The sequence below is a fragment of the Diuraphis noxia genome, unplaced genomic scaffold (genome assembly GCF_037042655.1).
Source record: "Diuraphis noxia isolate RWA-SAM2 unplaced genomic scaffold, SU_Dnox_SAM2 contig0003, whole genome shotgun sequence".
Classification (NCBI taxonomy): Eukaryota; Metazoa; Arthropoda; class Insecta; order Hemiptera; family Aphididae; genus Diuraphis; species Diuraphis noxia.
In genome coordinates this window covers 17,112,245-17,134,349 of record NW_028301713.1, presented here as the reverse complement: position 1 = coordinate 17,134,349, position 22,105 = coordinate 17,112,245, and the positions used below count along the sequence as shown (strand labels likewise).

The 22,105-nt window shown below is 28.6% G+C and overlaps 1 protein-coding gene and 2 pseudogenes across 4 annotated transcripts in view; all 3 read right to left on the bottom strand.

Moving 5' to 3' along the window:
- LOC107167552 (high affinity cationic amino acid transporter 1-like) overlaps positions 1-11,537 on the bottom strand; it is a 20,856-nt gene extending 9,319 nt beyond the window's left edge. For both annotated transcript variants that reach the window (XM_089223309.1, XM_015516655.2), the window contains exons 1-12: positions 11,395-11,537; positions 10,749-10,980; positions 8,876-9,004; positions 8,631-8,786; positions 8,300-8,404; positions 4,346-4,501; positions 3,412-3,536; positions 2,612-2,709; positions 2,365-2,504; positions 2,194-2,296; positions 1,748-1,887; positions 1,437-1,603 (exon numbers count right to left, since the gene is read on the bottom strand). In XM_089223309.1, the coding sequence (XP_089079435.1) occupies positions 1,437-1,603; positions 1,748-1,887; positions 2,194-2,296; positions 2,365-2,504; positions 2,612-2,709; positions 3,412-3,536; positions 4,346-4,501; positions 8,300-8,404; positions 8,631-8,786; positions 8,876-9,004; positions 10,749-10,980; positions 11,395-11,409 (1,566 nt within the window). In that variant the 5' untranslated portion in view covers positions 11,410-11,537. The remainder of the gene's footprint in view (positions 1-1,436; positions 1,604-1,747; positions 1,888-2,193; positions 2,297-2,364; positions 2,505-2,611; positions 2,710-3,411; positions 3,537-4,345; positions 4,502-8,299; positions 8,405-8,630; positions 8,787-8,875; positions 9,005-10,748; positions 10,981-11,394) is intronic.
- LOC149056878 (uncharacterized) lies at positions 11,394-21,339 on the bottom strand (annotated as a pseudogene). Its single transcript, XR_016190908.1, has 5 exons — positions 21,223-21,339; positions 20,650-21,029; positions 20,055-20,576; positions 19,754-19,848; positions 11,394-11,541 (listed from the first exon to the last, which is right to left on the bottom strand). The product of XR_016190908.1 is annotated as an uncharacterized LOC149056878 (transcript).
- Positions 21,254-22,105, bottom strand: LOC149056877 (uncharacterized; annotated as a pseudogene). Its single transcript, XR_016190899.1, has 3 exons — positions 22,097-22,105; positions 21,677-21,902; positions 21,254-21,485 (listed from the first exon to the last, which is right to left on the bottom strand). The product of XR_016190899.1 is annotated as an uncharacterized LOC149056877 (transcript).

Here is a 22,105-nt window from a genome sequence, read left to right as displayed (position 1 = left end):
TCTAAGATAATTTGAACATTGCCGTAGTTTTTACGTATTAAGTCAATATTTCAACATCGAATGCTAATAAAAAAAAATTGTGCCTATGTATTCTTATAATTTTTTAATCACTATAAGGATAACTTATGGGAAACTTTGTATTATATTATCAAGTATTTTGATAGGGCCAAAAACATTTTATCGACACTTCAAAAAAAATTTTTCAGAAAAATTGAAAATTTCAGTTGTCTATAAATACCTAAAAAAAAGTCAGAATATTTTGAAAATTAAATCTTCTAAAGAAAATGCCAATCTTAATAACTGGTAAAATTTTCAAGTATCTGCGAATTATATTTTTTGAATAATAATAAATGTTTAAAATCGTTTGAGGATAAATCGTTATCGTTACGCTATTCGTAAAAATTTAAAATTCAAACGCACTTAAAATTTTTTCTATAATGATACTTTGAGTTTTCTCTATAGCTACTTGAAGGAAAACTAATGGAATACTTAGTGCTGTTTTTTTTAATCCTTAGTTATAACTTATAAACACAAACATTTTTATGTTTTTTCAACTTCAAAATTACTTGCAAATTTTCGCGTTCTCGACAGATTTCGTAAAAATTTGAACTATAAACGCTTATTAAAAAAAATTGTGAACAGCGATTTTTAATTTTTTTTAGCTACAATAAGAACAACTCATAAGGAACCTTTTATTAAATTTTCAAGTTTTTTTGGTATTCAAAATTTTTTTACCGACACTTAAAAAAAAAAATTATCAAAAAAATTGAAAATTTCAATGGTCTATAAATAACCCAAAAAAAGTCAAAAATTTTTGAAAATTAAACTGTATATAGATATCACTGATATAAACATTTGGTGAAAATTTTAAGTATTTATAATGATTAGTTTTTGAATTACGACCATATAAAAAATTCGATTCGGTCGAAAACTGGTTATGCGTAAAAATTCCCGTTTTTCTGCCATTTTGTTTGTTTGTTTTTCTCGATTTTTTTGAAAACTATTTAAAAATGTGTACTATTGACCTTTATAATGCACCAAGGATATTCACTTTTACATCGGAAACCACCCCCAAAGTTTGAAATTGAAGCTTTATTTCGACTAGTTATGCTGTACACAGACACAAACACAAAAAAAAGAACACATCATTGTAAAATCAATACATTCATTATTTCGTTCAGAATCTAATATGACAATAAAAAAAAGTAAAAAAATTCCAAAAATGTTATTTTGGAACAACCTACTATGATATTGTAAAAGATATTTACAAAAACCTTGGAGTTTTTTGAAATAATGATGGTAAATGATAAGTGTTTTACGTTAAACGTACATCTCCTTATAATACGCATACAGATCATATAGGTATAAGTCATATAAGTATTGGTAATATGTGATCAGCCTACAAATAAGATAAAATATTTTATACCTTTTCTTACCTTAAACGATAGATTTTCGATAGCTTGTGGAAGTTTACATAACATTAACAAGGATATCAACATGATTGAGACCGAAATCCCGATTACGATGGTCAACAATAACTGCAAAGGCCCTTCGTAATAATCAACGTTCGTCATACAAACGCAAAATACAAACGCGGCAAATGCTATGATAATACAACATAACAATACAGTATATTATATACATAGAATAATATGGCCGTAGGTAGGTACTACAATTATTATGCATGGTTACGCATGGTTGGGTTGGGTTGTTATTTTTTTTTTTTTAATTACTTTCAATAACGTACTATAAGTGATTATCAACACTCTGGACACGTATTGAGAACCCATGCTGGTTAGTCCTGTGTTCGATGCAGACCACCACTTGTAAATGATATGAACTTCAGAGTTGTCCAAGTTCTGATTTACTGTATTGTTGTTCTTATACCTGTACGACAAACAGATATGTGACATGTAATATAACGAAATTTAACACAATCGTTGACTGTATTATTAATTGTAATATACATTTCTATAAACAAATTACACTTTTTTATGCAAATACATATCATGCAAATAAAAAACGCATCCGTCTAACGAATACGTTGATACTCATTTAAGTAAATACTACATAATTTTATTAGACATATCATTGCAGTCGAAAAATTTTCGAGGAATAATAATATAATTTTGATAAAAAGTTTAATATAAACATTTTAAACATGAGTTTTACAAATAATTTTACTACACACACCTGAGTATCAAAATACAGACGCAAACCATTAGATACGACATGAGCGTTCCAATAGACGTCATCTCGACGAGTTGTTCGAGATTGAACATGCACGACAGCAAGCCTGGAAAATCAGTTTTAACAAAACAAATATATAGATATAGATTTGAGTCCACGCATTGAACTCTTTACCAGTGCCAATCCCGCAAAACACTGTCGCCAAAACGGGAGTCTTTGTTTTTTCGTTGACCGTTGATAAACACTTGAACAAGAGACCGTCGCTGGACATGGCGTATAAGATTCTCGGTATAGGAAATAAACATCCTAATAAGCTTCGTGTGCGATGGAATCATAAAAATTAAAATGCGTTAAAAAAGATGCCTCGAAAAACAAATAAACATCATAATATTTAAAAAAAAACACAGGTTAATATTTTTACGTCGTCATAAGAGCAAATACCGCGCCGCAGGTAACCATATATTTAATGATTGGCATCCCCATGTTCTCGTAGATGACCGGCAGAGGTGCGTCTGGATCCTATGAGACAATGACAAAACTAATTATTGCACCCTATCGTGGTTTCGTTTTTGACTTAGGTTTAGGAAATATGTTTTTATATAAATAGCTGAAAAACGCATACCTAGGTGGCTAGGTATACATTTTATCAGAGCCCTCAATAAAGTATAGAAATTAAACTTCACAGTAAACATTTTAGAACAAAGATTCTCAAATATTTTTTTTCGCGTATCACTCATGTGGATTATAGATCGACCATTTACCAAAAATAGAACCGTTCAAATTAATAATGATAATGTTTGAAAACTATTATTTAGGTAAATTTAACAGTATAGTTAGTTATACATAAAATAAAAAAGTATTAGATCCATTATTATCATTAGTAAAAATATTGATTTATTAATTTTCTGTCCTACCACCACACATCCTTTCTACGTATCACCACATAACTATCTGCGTACCACTGATGTAGAAAGTAGAATGTATACATCGTATACTGCTCAATATTGTGCGTATCAGCAAAGGAAACAATTAAATAAAACATACTGTTTTTACATTTACAATGATAACGAACACAATTTAATGTTTTTGTTTTGGATTATGTTGTTTATTTTTATACAAATATTATAAATTTATTACGCGGGCCACATTAAATTAGATTCAGGGTTGCCGACCTCAGCTAATTTAGAGCTTAGGCTATAATAATATTATAATAAACTATACTTGATCGTAATATGGCCACATCAGAGTTAACACCGACGCTACGCTGGAATATGCTAATGTGACGAAGAACAACGATAATATGATCGCTAAAGGAATGGTTCTTTTTGGATCTTTGGTCTCTTCACCTACAAGTAAAATTAATAATAGTTTATTAAATTATAACTTTAATGAACCAACGTCAATAGAAGGTACCATTCTAACTAAGGAGTAAGGTGTAACGGAACTGTCAATATTTTAATATAATCAAAAAAAACATATAATCCAACCAAAATCTAACCATGAAAAAGGGCCAAAAGGATCCCAGATCCAAAAAAAGTTCTTCTAAAAAATTCGCCTGTCAAAGTAGTGAATATGTTTTAATGTTATTGCTTATCACTTGGCTAGTTTCTGATTTTGTCTCTTTGGCGTTGTCAACACTGAAGTAGACTTCAATATCAACCGCTGGTTATTTTTCTTTGAAATTAAATAAAAACAGATATATGAGGGATAGAAAAACCAGCTGGGGCCGCCCATGTATAACATTGATCTAAACTTGGCCAGTGCATTATATATTTTGCTTTTAGATATTATGTTTGTGTTGGTGAATGCATGCGCATAATATTCGTATAGCTTAATGCAATGGTGTCTTTAAAATACAGCTATTGAACAAGTTTTCATCAGCTACACAAAGGACAGTAGATAATCTAAAAATATGACTAGTGATATTCAAAATTTTAATCACACACTATACGTGTTATCATATATTTTTCTAGAGGTATTTTGACCTGTCACCCTTTCGGCCTACTAAACACTTTTGATATTTGATACTTGAATAAATCAATTTGGAGACCCACTGGTTTAAAGTATGTATCGTTCAGACTGCTGTAGCCATGCTTTTTGAGAATACTTTGCATCACTAAATAAATTATTGTTAAAAAATATAGTTATACTATACCGGTAGTAGCGATAGAATCGAATCCAATAAACCCGTAAAAGCATCTAGCAGCGCCTGCGATTATTCCGTTCCAACCAAATGGTGAAAATCCTCCATTTCCACCATCCATTCCCAGTGGAATTTCACTTTTTGGAATGAACCAATTCGACAATTTACCTGAAATCAGTTAAGTAGGTACTCGTTGGATTTAGTGACACAAATTAATGTATGATACACCATACACGTTAAAGCAATATGCGAACATTCATGAATCTGTTATAGAATAGACTATTCTATAATCAATGCCGATATTCTGTACGCCTATGAAATCAGTGGTATTGGTATCAAATATCAATAGTATCATGATAATGATGCATGTCCACTCTATATCTTATGTTTTATATTTGTATTTTGTAATTTATGAAACTTTCTCTTAGTGTTATGGTTACTATTCTGTGTAATTGGGCACATCCCGTTTTTCAATCAAAATAAAATAAAATATATTGATATGCCACCATGCGCGAAAGTAAAAGTCATAAACAATAATAAGTATACCATAATTGAATAAAAATGTTATACTGAACATTAGGTACCTATACTGTTTTGTAAAACATAAAAAATGAAATAAGATAGTTTTATACGTACGTTTCCCCAGCCCCCCACATATCACTTTTCCCAAATTTTCTTTTGCCAACATTTAGTACGTCATTTGTTTGTATTTGTTTGACCAAATTCAGAATTTGTTTGATGTCCGTTCACCTCGGAAAATCGGTTTTCCGTGCGGGTGGCTGTGGAAACGTTTCCATAGCCCCCCACCCCGTTAATTATTGACTTTTTCCAAATTTTCTTTTGCCAACATTTAGTACGTCATTTGTTTGTATTTGTTTGACCAAATTCAGAATTTTTTTGATGTCGGCACGCCCCGGAAAATCAATTTTTAACAACAGTATTTATTATTATATATTATCTATCTATAAGCATATAATATATTATGCTGTTGAAACCTGATAAAAATTAATACAATTCTTATTTTTATAGTATACCTACTGATTTGTGTTTATTTAATGTAATATATACATTATAATTACATTGACACCAAAAAAATTACTTAACATTATATGTATCGGGAACATTTTTAGTTCGAAACGTTTGACATGTTATTATTTTTTGCTGTTCATACATTTTTTGAGTACGAACTATTTTAATTTTCGAACTTTTTTGTTCGAGTTCGGTTCGGTTCAGATTTTTTAAGACTTGGTTCGAATTTCGAACTTCGAACAGTTCGGCCCACCTCTAGTATTGATTTTACCATGATGTGTGTTTTTATTTTTATTTTTTTGTCTGTCATCACATTTTAGGGCAGTAAAAGTGCTTCGATTTTTGACTTCAGTACCTCGTTCGATCCAGAAAGTGAATCTAGTTGGTACTTTGAGGGGTTCTTAATATTATTATATAATTCATACTCACAATTTTTTTTTTATAAGCTTTCAAAGTTTGAATTAACGATTTATCCTAAAACGAATTTAAATATTTGTAATTATTCAAAAAGTATAAGTCGTAGATACTTGAAAATTTTACAAGTTATTTAGATTGGCATTTTCTTTACATGATTCAATTTTCAAAATATTTTGACTTTTTTTAGATATTTTTTGACAACTGAAAATTTTCTTTTGAAGTGTCGATAAATTTTTTTTGGCCCTATAAAAATACTTGAAAATTTAATACAAAGTTCCTCATAGGTTATTCTTATAGTAATTAAAAAATTATAAAAATACATGGGTACAATTTTTTTATTAGCTTTTAAAGCTTATAAAAAAAAATTGTGACTATGAATTTCTTTTATTTTTCAACTGCTATTATAAATATATGTTAGGAGCCTTGTATGAAAAAAATTGTGCATATGTATTTTTATAATTTTTTAATTACTATAAGAATAACCTATGAGGAACTTTGTATTAAATTTTCAAGTATTTTTATAGGGCCAAAAATTTATCGACACTTCAAAAGAAAATTTTCAGTTGTCAATAAATATCTCAAAAAAAGTCAAAATATTTTGAAAATTAAATCATGCAAAGAAAATGCCAGTCTAAATAACTTGTAAAATTTTCAAGTATCTACGACTTATACTTTTTGAATAATTACAAATATTGAAATTCGTTTGAGGATAAATCGTTAATTCAAACTTTGAAAGCTTATAAAAAAAAATTGTGACTATGAATTTCTTTAATTTTTCAACTGCTATTGTAACAATATGTTAAGAGCCTTGTATTAAATTTTCAAGATTTTCTACCCAACAAATACATTTTTATCGATATTTATAGAAAAAAAATTAAAATGTCAGTAAAACGCTCAAAACAAATCAACATATTTTGAACATTTTATAAAATATATAAAATGCCTATATAAACATTCAGTAAAAATTTCAAGTATCTGCGGTCATTTTTTTTAGAGTGACACCAAAATAAAAAAATAAAATCACTAAATGTGAAATCCAGTGAAAATCCAATGTTGTAAAAATTTAAATGCTCATAGAAATTTAATTTGAATTTCCGGTGGAATTTTTATTTTTGATAAAGATTGAAAAACTTTTAAGGAATGTTGTATTAAATTTTTAAATCTTAGATTTAAAAAGTACATTTTTTTATGAATTTCTAGCTTAAAATAATTTGTGAATTTTTGTGATTTTTACGTATTTTGTCAAAATTCAAATTTTGAATGCTTATAAAAAAAAAATTGTGACTATAAATTTCTTTTATTTTTCAACTGTCATTGTAACAATATGTTAAGAGCCTTGAATTAAATTTTTATCGATATTAATTTAAAAAAAAACTAATAATGATCGAAAATTGCAAATACCTATGAATAGTTAACTTAATTCGAAAATTTTTGAAATCTGCATGGTGGATAGAATATACTTATATAAACATTCGGTGAAAATTTCATGTATCTATGGTTATTTGTTTTAAAGTACCATCAAAAATCAAAATTGATTTTGTCGAAAAATGTTTATGCGTAAAATTTCCGGGTTTCCCCTTAATTTTTAGTTTGTTTATCCCGATTATTTAGAAAAATATGAAGAATAATAATATATAATAATATTAAGAACCCCTCAAAGTACCAACTAGATTCACTTTCTGGATCGAACGAGGTACTGAAGTCAAAAATCGAAGCACTTTTACTGCCCTAAAATGTGATGACAGACAAAAAAATAAAAATAAAAACACACATCATGGTAAAATCAATACTAGAGGTGGGCCGAACTGTTCGAAGTTCGAAATTCGAACCAAGTCTTAAAAAATCTGAACCGAACCGAACTCGAACAAAAAAGTTCGAAAATTAAAATAGTTCGTACTCAAAAAATGTATGAACAGCAAAAAATAATAACATGTCAAACGTTTCGAACTAAAAATGTTCCCGATACATATAATGTTAAGTAATTTTTTTGGTGTCAATGTAATTATAATGTATATATTACATTAAATAAACACAAATCAGTAGGTATACTATAAAAATAAGAATTGTATTAATTTTTATCAGGTTTCAACAGCATAATATATTATATGCTTATAGATAGATAATATATAATAATAAATACTGTTGTTAAAAATTGATTTTCCGGGGCGTGCCGACATCAAAAAAATTCTGAATTTGGTCAAACAAATACAAACAAATGACGTACTAAATGTTGGCAAAAGAAAATTTGGAAAAAGTCAATAATTAACGGGGTGGGGGCTATGGAAACGTTTCCACAGCCACCCGCACGGAAAACCGATTTTCCGAGGTGAACGGACATCAAACAAATTCTGAATTTGGTCAAACAAATACAAACAAATGACGTACTAAATGTTGGCAAAAGAAAATTTGGGAAAAGTGATATGTGGGGGGCTGGGGAAACGTACCTTAATTTTATCTGCAATGTTTAATAACAAGCTATTGCATTTTCAGTTGAAAAGTATTTTATATACATTTACGTACCTAAAAAAAAGCCACTAGCGACTACTGTACCCAATGTCAACAAGTTCAACAAGGTAAACATTTTATTGAGGGTTGAAGATTTCTTGACACCCCAAGCAACAATTACTGAAAAATTACATAAATATTATTTATTAAAATCAGTAAACAATAATTTATCACCCAACTATTATAAAAGATTAGATTTCTTTAACAAATTTTACTTATTGTTTTGGTAAATAAATAAAATAAAATTACTGCACAAATTATCGAAATACCAAATAACAATATTGAGTTTCATAAAAACAAAGATCATTAAATAATATTATATTATATTATTACGATTTATTATTACACCCAATAAATATGACGAAAAAGAACGATGCAAAATCTGGATATTCGCCCAAAAAATCCACATGCATTGGTAAATGTTTTTTAAAATATATCTTTTGAGGGTCTCCGAGTAAAGCATCTAAATAATTAGTCATCGCTTTGGCGACAGAAGCTGTACCTATAAAACGATAAATATCATAAGATTAGGAATTTTATTAATTTTAAAATATGTCATTCGAATTGAATATTTTTTATTTGAAAATTCACCAATAGTGTGTTCAATGAACAAAGTCCAACCGATAAAAAAAGCAATAAATTCTCCAACGGTCACGTAACTGTAAATATATGCAGATCCAGCTTTGGGTACACGACCAGCGAATTCAGCGTAACAAACTCCTAAAAATCAAAGCAAAACGATCTTTGGTGAATTATTATTAAAGACGTGTACCTATAAACAATAATTATATATAGGTATTTTACTAAAATAACTATAGTTTTTAATTGTGGGGCATATAGATGTTTAACTTTTAATAAATATATGGATAAAAATCACTATCTATATATTTTCATTGTTTTACTAATGATTTGTGAAATTGTGAAAAAATCAATTATATTATATTATATTATTATGTACAATGTTGTAGAATGATTCTTTTATAAATCAGGAATAATATCTTTAAGTTAAGTACGTATACGAAAATTATGCACCCATACGTTTATCAACAATTTTTTATACACTATATTATTATTTGTTTAAAACAAAACACATTCCAAATGTCCAAAATCGATGTAAACATTATCATTATAATAATACGCGTCACTTATATCCTCAGAGGATGTCAGCGGACCATTTGTTTTCAATTAACAATTCGATTTCAGTTAGCAATTAACACGCTCGTGACTTACATACAAATTAAAATTTTACTGTAGTAATCTCATCGCCTACAGGTGTCAGGAACCAAAGATGATGAATAAGGTGATTTTTGTATAGACTTGAACAGTTTATTAAATTCTAATAGATCCATTTTTATTCTCAAACACAGTCGCAAAGTAAAGTTTTTCATTCAAAGCAGAACACCTGAACAATTCGACTAGTGAAAATATTCTATTGGCCTCGTTTATTTTCTAAGTCCAAATATTATGCTGCACGAATTATTTAAAGTCCAAATTAATTAAAACAGAAAACAGACTAGCGTGAAGATGCTCTGGACTGGTGCTGTTAGTCATATCCCGTCTGAATACAGGCCGTTTCGGGGGTATTTTATATAGTACCACCCTCTACTCCTCATTGCTTATGCGATATCATTTCTGTTCTCATGGATGCTAGTAATTATTAATTCCCGACGGAGATGTCGACTACCCACGCCCGAGGAGAGTGTGCATCCCGTGCACATCTATACCGGTGATACTCGTTTGCGTACAGTAGGTACACAATTTTTTTACCTGGAAACTGACAACTCGTTTGCGTACATTGGAAAACGTGAAAACCCAGATAATACAAATTTTGACTCGAAAAATGACGACTCGTTTGCGTACAATTATGAAATTAGAATTATATTGTAACTTGCATTGCAAATTTCGATAAAATTCACGTATTCTCAAAAGTTTTTGATCACAAATCTTTCAGACATGAATATAACAAATTAAATTGAATTAACAAAAAAACATTTTTAATCACGACTGTTATATACAGATAGTCATAGGCCTGTAAAAGTAAGAAATATAATTTTAAACATTATTTTTGTTAGTTATTTTGGGTTTTAGCAGACTTTTTCCATAGTTTATATACGTAAACAAGTCAAGAGTGTTCTCCGACCAAACCGTCACAATTTTTCATTTGGAAACCTTCTACAATATATTATGTCGTTTCTCATTGCTTTGTTCCAGAATAATACTAGTTTTATATACCTACATCGTTTGTATTACTTTTATTTATAAAATATTTTATTTTATTTTTTGTGATTTTCAATATCTACTAATACATTTTTTCGATATACATATTTTAATATTTTTTTTTTAGATATTTTGACAAAAATAAATATATATCTATGTAAATATTTTGATTTTTTTAAATACAATAATGTCCGTTCCCTATTCATCATTAATACTTAGATATAGTAATGACTTGAAAATAATATACCTGAAAACGATGAGACAATCGCCGCTACAATGAAAGACAGTACCACCGCTGGTCCAGCGATAGACTTGGCCACCGTCCCGGCCAACACGTATACCCCACATCCTAAAGTAGAACCAATTCCCAAAGCGGTCAAATCGAATATATTCAACACTCGTTTCAATTTTTCTTTCCCCGGTTCGACTTCGTCATTAAACGTTTTCTTCCTGCACAACGTTTGATACAGCGTGTGGGTCTGTGCCAAATAGTATACATCACTCGATGGGATAAATTAATCAAATGAAAATAAATACTAATAATGTCAGCATAGTATTAAAAACGACAAAAAGTTTCGATAAAGAATTTAAAATGTAATTTTTTAGGTTTGTTCATATAGTCATCTATACCTACCTCATACAGTTCAATCATACTTAAGTTATCACCTACCTAAACCACAATCAGGCATTAATTCTATATAATTAATATATTATTAGTTCTTTTTGATAGCGTTGTAATATTATTATGAAATTATGTAGCTAAAATATTTCTTGTTAGTATATTGACCAAAACACAATTCATAAACGTGTGAGTAGTGTCATATTATTTAATAATATTTTATTAGTACGTATCGCGTACCAACACCAACACGTTAAACAAATATAGAACTTACCGACAAGTTTCTCATGTTGAATTACGTGAGAAGTGGAATCCGTTCAAAGTTAACTCCTTATAACGTCAATATGCAATAATATGAGGCATAAATAGGTATACGACTTTCGATCAAATCAGTTCTAAAACTCACCTTGAGTAAATCTACCTTAAAAAAAATTAATGCCAATGAAAAAATTAAAAACAATATACCGGTGATTTATACATTGATACTTTTACACAGATTGTAGATCGACAGGCAGCAGTAATAGCTGATGTTCAATATAAACGTAAAAAATTGACAATATAAGAATAATAATTACATATAGTTAATTAATCAGTATACTGATACCATTAAAATGAGTGCGCTCTAATAGAAAATAATCTCCAAACACTTCATATTGTTATTTATTAGCCTCAAAACCATGAAAAAATAAATAAAATATAAAATCCACTTAATTTCTTGTAAATAACAAATGGAAGGATATTTTGTTTAATAGTTTCGTTAAGTAATAAGTAATAACTATTCAATAAAATATTTTTTAAGGTTATAGTATAGAGGTTCCAATGTATTGCTATTTTCATTTTCAAAAGAATAAAATAATAGTCTAAGATTATGGATACGTTATGTACATAAGGAGCACAAACCAAGGAAACAACAAATCAACAGTTTCTATACACTCATTCACATTAAAATGTGATATTATGATGCCATTATCACAAGACATATTGTGCTAAAATAAAAAAAAAAAAATAATTTATCTTATTAATAAATTTCACGCAAAGTCGTAAGATATTTCCAACACTCTTGTATATACAAAAAATAAATTATAAGATTACATGTTCAGACGTATTTAACTTTTTAATCTTGTGACTATAAAATATTCAAGCGTACCTATCTACAGATAATAAAAATGGTTATGACGATCATACATAATATAATGATTTGATTTCGCAATAATATATTTAATTTTATATTGGTGCATGTAAATAAATGTTCATCATAATGTTAAGTTATTGCATTATCATAATATCTATTTTATGCTACTTAAAAAAAAAATAAAAGTTTTTTTTCGTATTACTTGTAGTGACTATGCACTGTTAATAAATATCAGCAAACCATAATTAAAACATACACCGTTTTTTTACCGACTTAAATAAGACCGTATATTATTCTTATGCATTGTGAGAGTGTATAGTTAAATTATGAAAAAGTGGACAGCAAATATGTGAACATTTCTATCGTATAATGATTATATTAGCGGCAATATGTATAATATTGGTATTTTATAAAATTCCCAGGAATTTTATATAATACCTGAGGATTTTCAAAGAACTGTATAATATATTTTTTTGTGCATACATTTCCTAAGTATTTTGTATAATAACAAGGCATTTCATAAAATGACAAACAACAAATTGACAATATGCAGAATAGGGAAATAGGTACCTACAGTGGCGGCTCGCGAACCGTATGATGGGAGAGGCAGATATTTTCAAAATGTAAACCCACCATAGGGCAATGGGAAATAATTTCCCACCAAAAAATTAAAATATTAAAGGTTCTGTTTTAATAATTCATCGGTAGAGCGCGTCAAAATAAATGTCAATATATCACTAAACATAGATAATTGTATATTATATATTTTTATTATATATATTTAGCTATTTACTACACAATTTTAATTATTATTATTATTATTATTATTATTTTTTTTTTAGGGGGGGGGGGTTATATAAAAATGAGTTTTAAATTAACTTTTAAAATAATTCAATTTAATATTTAATATTAATCTTTAAAAATATATAAATAATAAACCATACTTAATATTATCTGAAATATAAGAATAAAGTCAACTTAAAAAAAATAAAATAATACTTATTATGTAAATCTCATTTACTAAAACAATAAAAAAAATAATTTTATATTATGTTTTATAAATTAAATCTATTCTTCTGTCTTTGAGTAATGCATATTTGTCAATTATTTTTTTATTTATTACTCTCAGAGATCTACTAAACTGTAGTACAAATTACAAGATATTAGACACTAGGTATACACTTACACTAAACAAGATTACAACCTACCAGTTCCTATTTCTATTACCTAGTGGAAGTTACGTTGCTTCGACAAATGACTAATGGATAATGTTGACAAACTCTGAGGCCCGAATCATTCTGCCTCATTTCATAATAAAATTCCGACTTCCCCCTCTACCATGATATATTTTATAATCGTACTCGTCTGAGGCAAAATATTACTAGCCTCTCGGCACTCTTCGGTTTTCGTCGAGATCGTTCTATCGTTCAACGAATAACGAACATCTTCGACGTGATTTTTGATAATAGTGACGAAGTATGACGTACTATCATAATAATATTATACACGATAAAATACATTTTTTTGTCAATATAATAATGTATAATAACATTAATAACAAAAATATTTGTATTTTTAAATGTATAATATATTATTGAGTATTTTAATATTCTTGAATTAGATTAGAAATAACAATAATTATAGAATATGTCCCTCCTTTTTCTTTACAATACTAAGGTGAAGCTGAGCCTCACTTGCCTCCCTTGACGAGCTGCCACTGGGTACCTACCCAAAGACAATTAATTTTATTATTACACAAGAAAATAATATTTATTACAAAGTACCAATTTAATATTACAGAATATAATGCATTCATAAAAATGAAACAAACAAAATTAAATAATATTGTAGTACACAGTTATTAATTATTAGTGTTATATTATTCTGGTAAATATTAAATTTTTAAAGACAAAATATTATGTATTATTATTAAAAGTATTAAATTATTACACAAAAAAATCGGTAATACAAGACGACAAGGTATTACTGTTGACGGCGATGGTGTCATTGCGCAGTGAGTCAGGGCAATGGGTCCCGGGACGCGTACTATTAGATTCTGGATCTCAAAGTTATTTGATAACAGAGCAAATGGTACAGCTATTAAAGTTAAAAAAGAAACATGTGAATCATGATTTATGTGGAATAGGTGGTAGCACAGGTATGATATGATAGAGCTTCGACAATTAATAATTGGACAGAACTTAAAAAAATTACATATTAACCAATGTACTTGGAGAGTACGGCTCTAGTTTTTTTGAAAATTTAGAAAGTAAACACAACAAATTAACATGGGAGACTATTGAAGACAAGTTTAGATAAGAATTTGAACCAGTTGCTCACAAGGAATTATTAAGAACACTTATCAATAAAAAAAGACAAATAAAAGATGAGAGCGTAACTTCTTATTTAAATGAAGTGGAATCATTATGTAGACGGCTAGACAAAAATATGACAGAAAAAGAACTTGTACATCATATGCTTAAAGGACTACGTCCTGAAATAGCTAGATATATATATATCAATCCTAGATAACAATTCTGTTGACGAAATAAAAAATAATATTAGGAAATACGAAACAGTAGAATTCATGGTATCTGCAGACTCGTATAACAATAATTCTAATTCGATTAAAACATCTATATTGAGAGAACAAATTCAACAAATAACATAACACACAAATACTGAAGTTGAGGAACTACAAAATGAATTAAATAAATTAAAAATTTAATTTATACGGGATTGTAAACATTATAATAAAAACGATAATACTAACATAGAAAAAAATATCAACAATAGGGAGAATATAGTATGTCAAATATGCGAAAAACCATTTCACAGCTGATAAATGCTTTCAGTGGGGCGCTTGTCAAATTTGCGAAAAATCTAATCATAAGGCATTAAAATGTAGATTTAGATATAACAAAGACGAAGAACAAAAAAATTAACACATAGGTTAAATGTTAAAGCTAGTGCACAACATATACCTTTAACACTATAGCAAATCGCATCAGAGAAAGTTTACAATCAATTGCTAACAATGAAAAATCAAATTCACTCTTCATTAAAGGTAGAATAAACAATGCCGAATTTCCGATAACGTTAGATTCAGGTGCAAATATAAACTGCATTAGACCGGGGTTGGTAAATTGAGTCCCAAATGACCCTAACTCGGTAAATTGAGTCCCGGGGAAAAATAGTTTGTAGGTAAGTTGAGTCCCGGAAAAAACGATTTATATGCATTTAAAATTTAAAAATGTGCACTATAAAATTCTTATTTGTGATTTGTGGATATTCATTGACTGCATGTATATGATTTTGAAAATAGCAACATGCAATTTAATTGCATTTTTATTAATTATATAATTATTTTTTTATGCAATAAAATTGCATGTTGCTATTTTCAAAATCATATACATGCAGTCAACATGAATGTCCATAAATCACAAATAAAAATTTTAAATTGCATATTTTTAAATTTTAAATGCATATAAATCATTTTTCCCTGGGACTCAAATTACCTACTGCCACATTTTTTCCGGGACTCAATTTACTGCTTTCAAAATGTACCAAACTTATCTCGGACTCAATTTACCTAGCCCCAAAAATATATCCAAGTAGCAGCCTGTAATACTACCAAATACGTCATAGTCAAAGCAATGAAATATGCAGATGCCGATTCTGTTGTACAGTTCTTATTTAATTTCGTAGCAAAATGGGGCATACCGAGAAAATTGTGTTCAGATAGAGGTTCACATTTTAGAAATGAAGCTGTGAACAAAGTATGTGAAAATTTTGGTATTGAACAAATGTTTTCCTCTAGCTCCTCAAACTCAGGGCTTTGTCGAAAAAACGAATGGTACGATATGTCAAGCATTAAAACATTACATGACCGAAAATAAACAATCTAGATTGTACTTCTATTTACCATTTATCATATTTGGTTACAACACCTCAGTACAAACAACTACGCATTTCAGTCCATTTTATCTAATGCATGGATTTGAACCACAATTACCAATTGACAACAAAATAATACCTGAACATTTAATGTATAATGTAAAATCATCACTTATGAATCTTAAAAATATCAGACTAAAACTATCAGAAATAATATCATCGGTACAAACAACACAAAAAAAAAACACTTTGACAAAATTCATAAACTCGTGGAATACACACCTGGGCAACTTGTTCTTATTAAATTTCCTTTTCAAGAATCAGGAAAATTGCGAAATCTCTACGTCACTAGAGACAATAAAAATACTGCCAAGAGTACAGAAATCAACCCAGGTAAATATTAACATGAGCATAAGTTTAATAAATATTAGCACCATTTTCAGTGACACAAACTGGTAAAAATAAAAAATTACAAACAAGAACTAAGAAGCTCAATATACAAACCTATAAATTTATCCGATGGATCAAGGTTATTGTTATCTGCTAAATGCAAATTTTTTTTAATATAACAGAATCTATTTCTAGACATTGTATTTCTAACTAATGTGATATCTTTATCTTCGTATTTACTCCAGTAGAAATCCATTTGAGGTAAAGTATGGTAGTCTGTTAGTATCATAATACCAATGAATTTTAGAAGTTCAGAATCTTGAAGAAAAAAATCGTGTCTATTTTGATCTTGAGCATATTTCATACTTAAGTTAACTATTAACTGCAGTACAGTGTCATCAAAAAATAAAGAAAAACATTTGAGTGGATCTATTCCTTCATAACTTTCAATAAGCTTTCTTATATTTTCTTTTTCGACGTTTTCGGAAAATGACGAATATACGGGATTTGCTTTAGATTTCCACATTGGAGTATCACATTGTTTTGTATTATCTACTTTTTTCTTTTTCCTAGGATTTTTTTGTGGTTGAGAGCCGACATTTGAAGGTTCAGCATATTCAAAATTATTATTTAAAACTTCAAATGTCCCGCATATATTACTACTGAGGAAATCTGTATCATCATTTATTAAAATGCCATTATCATCTATATTTTCGTCATCAGTGAGACTATCAACATCTGGGGGAACTATAATAATATCAGTGGGTTGATCATCACTCGCGTCTACATCATCTAAATAATCCAATATCTCTTCTGCGGTTCTTAACTTTTTAAACTGACTCATTTCTATACCAAATAATAAATAATAATATTGCTAGTTGGTAAAATACCAACACAAACTTTTCTAATAAATTATTCCTAAGTTTTGATTTAATATGTAGATATATTTCATAATTATTATTAAAAATAAATAAAACTTACTTTTTATATTCTTATTGCGATTGACCAAACCAAAAAATCGTACATGAAAAGCAGCGAAGGACAGAAATATAAAATGTTGCTATGATAAAACAAATCGAACGAATGCAATTGTATCAACAAAATCGAGTTTGTATGATCTTATCTACTATTTTTTAATATTATATTGGGGTATTATATAGTCTATAAATATCACTTGATATTAGTAAACACTAATAAATACATTATTATGATAACGGCAATATCGGTGTACGTGGGAACATGACAGATAAAGAACTACGGGTATTGGGATTTTACACTACAAACCGCCAACGTTGCGTGAACGCAACATTAACTTTGAATGACAATATTGTAACTTGAACAATGAACAACAGTTAATAAAAACAATGAAAACACATAATATACTATTTGAAAATAAAGATTTTTACACAGTTTAAATTTTATAAGACAAAATTATATTTTTTTAAATTTAAAAAAATATATAGAATTGTATACACCAAAAATATCTTACTTTTGAACCATATAATACTGATCATGAAAACGCAAACCCAATATTTGTAGTTTTAATTTATTAATTGATGTCTCCTTAATCAAATAGTATAACATTTGAATTAAAAAAAATTATTAATCTAGTCAAAAAAAAATATTGAAATTAACGTTGCGTACACGCAACTTTGGCCATTAATGAGTTAAATGTCAGTCTATTCAAGACGATTTAATATATATATTAATACGATTTCGTACTTATAATTATGTGTTTACGGCAGATATCGAGAAAATGTATCGTCAATTTTTAGTTGTCGAAGATCAGCGAGATTTTCAACGTGTGTTATGGCGACCTGAACCGACACAACCGATCCATGTATAACTAAATGCACTAACCTACGGCACCGTGCCGGCGTCGTATTTGGCAACAGCGTGTCTCGAAAATTTGGCAAAAACGGAATGTGATAGTATTCCGGAGGTTGGCGAATCAATTATTAGAGATTTTTATATGGACGACTATCTAGGTGGTGCAATATCAAAAGCCGGTGCAATGCAATTACGAGATGATTATGAGTAAAGCCGGTTTAGAACTGCGCAAATGGTTATCTAATGACCCAGAGTTAATAGTCAACGTGCATTCCGAGAACAATAACACAAGAGGTATGGGTGAGCTAATGACAAAAATACTAGGTCTGCATTGGAAATCAGATAATGATATGTTATTCTACATATACAGTACAACAGGTAGAGGTCAATACAGAAATACACGGTTTCACAGATGCGTCCGAGAAGGTGTATGGTGCATGTTTATACCTAAAAACTACGGGCGTACACAAAAAAACGGACGTAAAATTAATAATGATAATAATAATAATAACAATAAAAGTAATAATAATAATAGTAGTATTAATAGTAATAATCATAGACATATAATTAAATATGTCTAAGGAAATCGGTTGAAAATATTAATAATAAACAAATGTACAATAGCTATTGAAATATACATATTTAAGTATTAAGAATTAAATAACTACAATACGATTTGAATGAGTCTAGATTTCTGATTTGGTGAGCTGAACATATCAATTTTAAATTTATTAATAGTTTGCATTAATCTATTGCAGGCGAGTGTTAAAAGTGGTAGTATAGAAGGTTAAGCGGCTTAAAAAATCTGGACAGTCTACATTGCCATTCAAAATCTTATATAGGAAACATAAGTCAAGCCTTTCATACATCTATGTTCCAACGTTTGGAGGTTTAATTAAGATAGGAGTAGATTGTAGGATTTGTGAGGTTCTCTAGGTATGGAACATTTAAATGAGAGGTAGCGTAAGAATTTGTGCTGTACTTTTTCCAATCTTATTTTTTTTCCCTGCCTGGTAAGGAGACCATACTATAGAACCGTATTGACAGATCGGTCTTATTAACGAACAATAAATCGATTTAATAGTAAGTTTATCAGTGAAGTCCCTACAATTACGACTAATAAAATCTAAAAGTCGATACGATTTATTAATAATCATGTGTATATGACAATCAAATTTTAGCTTTGGGTCAAATAATATACCAAGATCTTTAATAGGATCAGTAGAACGGAGAAGATTTAAACCATTTATAGAGTAATTATAGTTAGTAGTCAATCTAGATCTAGTGAAAGTCATTATCTGACCTAACCTAACCTAACCGTTTCGACGTGTTTTGATAAATACACCTATAAATTATAATTAAGCATACCTAATTTAACACTTACAAGTTTACTGTTCACTGCTTCTATGGCGTCGTTTGAATCACGAGCAGAATATGGACATTTTATTTCCAATAAATAATGTTCACCAATAAGGCCATCTATAAAATAAGTTGAATATTACAAAAAATGTGTCAGCAGCCACCCTATGTTGGGGGTTATTAATCAGATTTATATATTTATCGTATTTTAGACTTAATTTTTATATGTATATTATAAACTTGCGATTTAATAATTTCTTATTTTTAAAATATAAATTATAATTCATGTAACTAATATTTGGTAGAAAAATTATTTGTTCTGTTACCTGGGCTAGCAGCTAGAAATGGAAATTCTAGATCTATAATCAAACCATTCTCATAAACTTTTTCTTTCGACAATTGTTCAAATTTTTGACGAGCTTTAGTCTCCATTTCTCTACCGTACTGTACTGATTTTGTTTGTAGAGTGTCAGAAGCATATAAAATATTATGAACTACATTTTTGCAGCTAGTGTTTGACCGCATTTTACAAATTTGACCAAATCTTGAAGCTGTCAGTCGTATTTTACGTTCGTTGTACCACATTTTGCTGTTGCTTTGGTCTCGAGTTTCAAATTTAATTTTTTTTTACATCAGCTCGACCTAATTTTTCTAAAAACTTACTTTTTTGTTTTCCATTTTTTCTGATGAAAAAAATTCTATTAGAGGTTCAGTCAGTCCATTATGTTCGTCTTCTCCTTCCGTTTTAGATTTTTTAACTTTTCTTTTTTTCCGGAAATAACTGTCTTCTTTTACTGGTATTAAGCAGTATTCTTTCAATGTTCTTGAAAAAATTTTCCCAAATATTCCTGTAATGAAATAATAATTGTGTCGCTAACTTATTAAAGTTATTATTTTATTAAATATAAATATGCATTTTACCTGGACTGCATTTAGTAGATGTTTTATGAATTTGTCTTAAATATTGTTTGGAATTAAATGACACAACTGCAGCTTCTACTCTCGTATTATAATTACCTCTATTACTAAAATTTAATCGTTTTCCGGCAACGTGTTTATTAATAAAATAATAACAGAATTAAACTGTTCACAGATATTAGACGTCTTATTTTCTAATAAACTTTCCGCATTGGTTACAAGCCTTGAAGAAATGTTTACTATTTCCCTCATTATTCAATTAGTTTCGGCTTCTGGGACTAAATTTAATTGAACTTGTTTTAACGGATCACAAAAATATGAGCTACAATTTGAATGATGACCAAGTCTGTGATATGGTGCATTGATTAAATCACTATTGAGACCTAAAATGATATATACTTTAGCCTGTTTATGCGACAAAGAAGAAATTTTGGTAAATTAGCCAACAATAGTAAAAAATATTGTACCCTATATGATAAAACAAGTAACAACATACACATTTTAAATTAAATTATTATCCTACTCCAACCAAATTCAAAATAATAAATAGAACATATTATTATGTATTATAGGTACCTTTAATTTTTTGTGATTTGGTAGTATTGGTTTATTTTCTCCAATGTAATGCTGCCATCTGAACATCACTTCTAAATCTCTTAATATTTGATAATATAAATTTGCGAACACGAGAGGGTAATTCGAATTTCTAGCCAGTGTTGTTAGTTTCGAAGCATAATTTCTCATAAGATGGTTGTCACACTCAATTTTTCTTATTGTAAAGTTAAAGCCATATGGTCGACTTTCGGCTAACCGTTTAGTAACGCTGCTATCTCCATCACCTTAATATCAAAATATTATTAATTATTGTAATTATTGTAATTATTATTATTAATATAATAAACACATGCAATTTTTTTATAGAGAATAATTGTGTTCAAATTTTACAAAATTTGGACGGACCGTCTCTGCTCAATCGTTATTCGTATACAATGATATCTTTTAATTCAAATTTAACTCATAATTTACCTACCAATTAAACAGTTGTATTTATGACCATGCATTTCAACGCTGTTGGAAAATCCTTGTAGTACACCATCTGCTTCCATGCATGTTGAAGCCTTTTTCCAGTTGAGGAAACTTGTATGCACAGGTTTTTCTTTGTCCTTCATACTTGATGATCTTTGACAAATTATGCAATATTTATTTCGAATCCCGACAAATAAAACTTTTTGGGTTCTATAACCCATTATTGATACCTGTAAACAAATATATAATAAATAAAAAGATTAAATAAATTAATAAAATAAATATATACTATATAAATACTAAATACTAAATAGGTATATTGAATGAACACAAAATATTTTTAATATATACGATAAACCTAATAATAAGTACGTACGAGTTCTATTATTTATATATTTCAATATTATTTTCTCAAATTGGGGACCCGAATCAT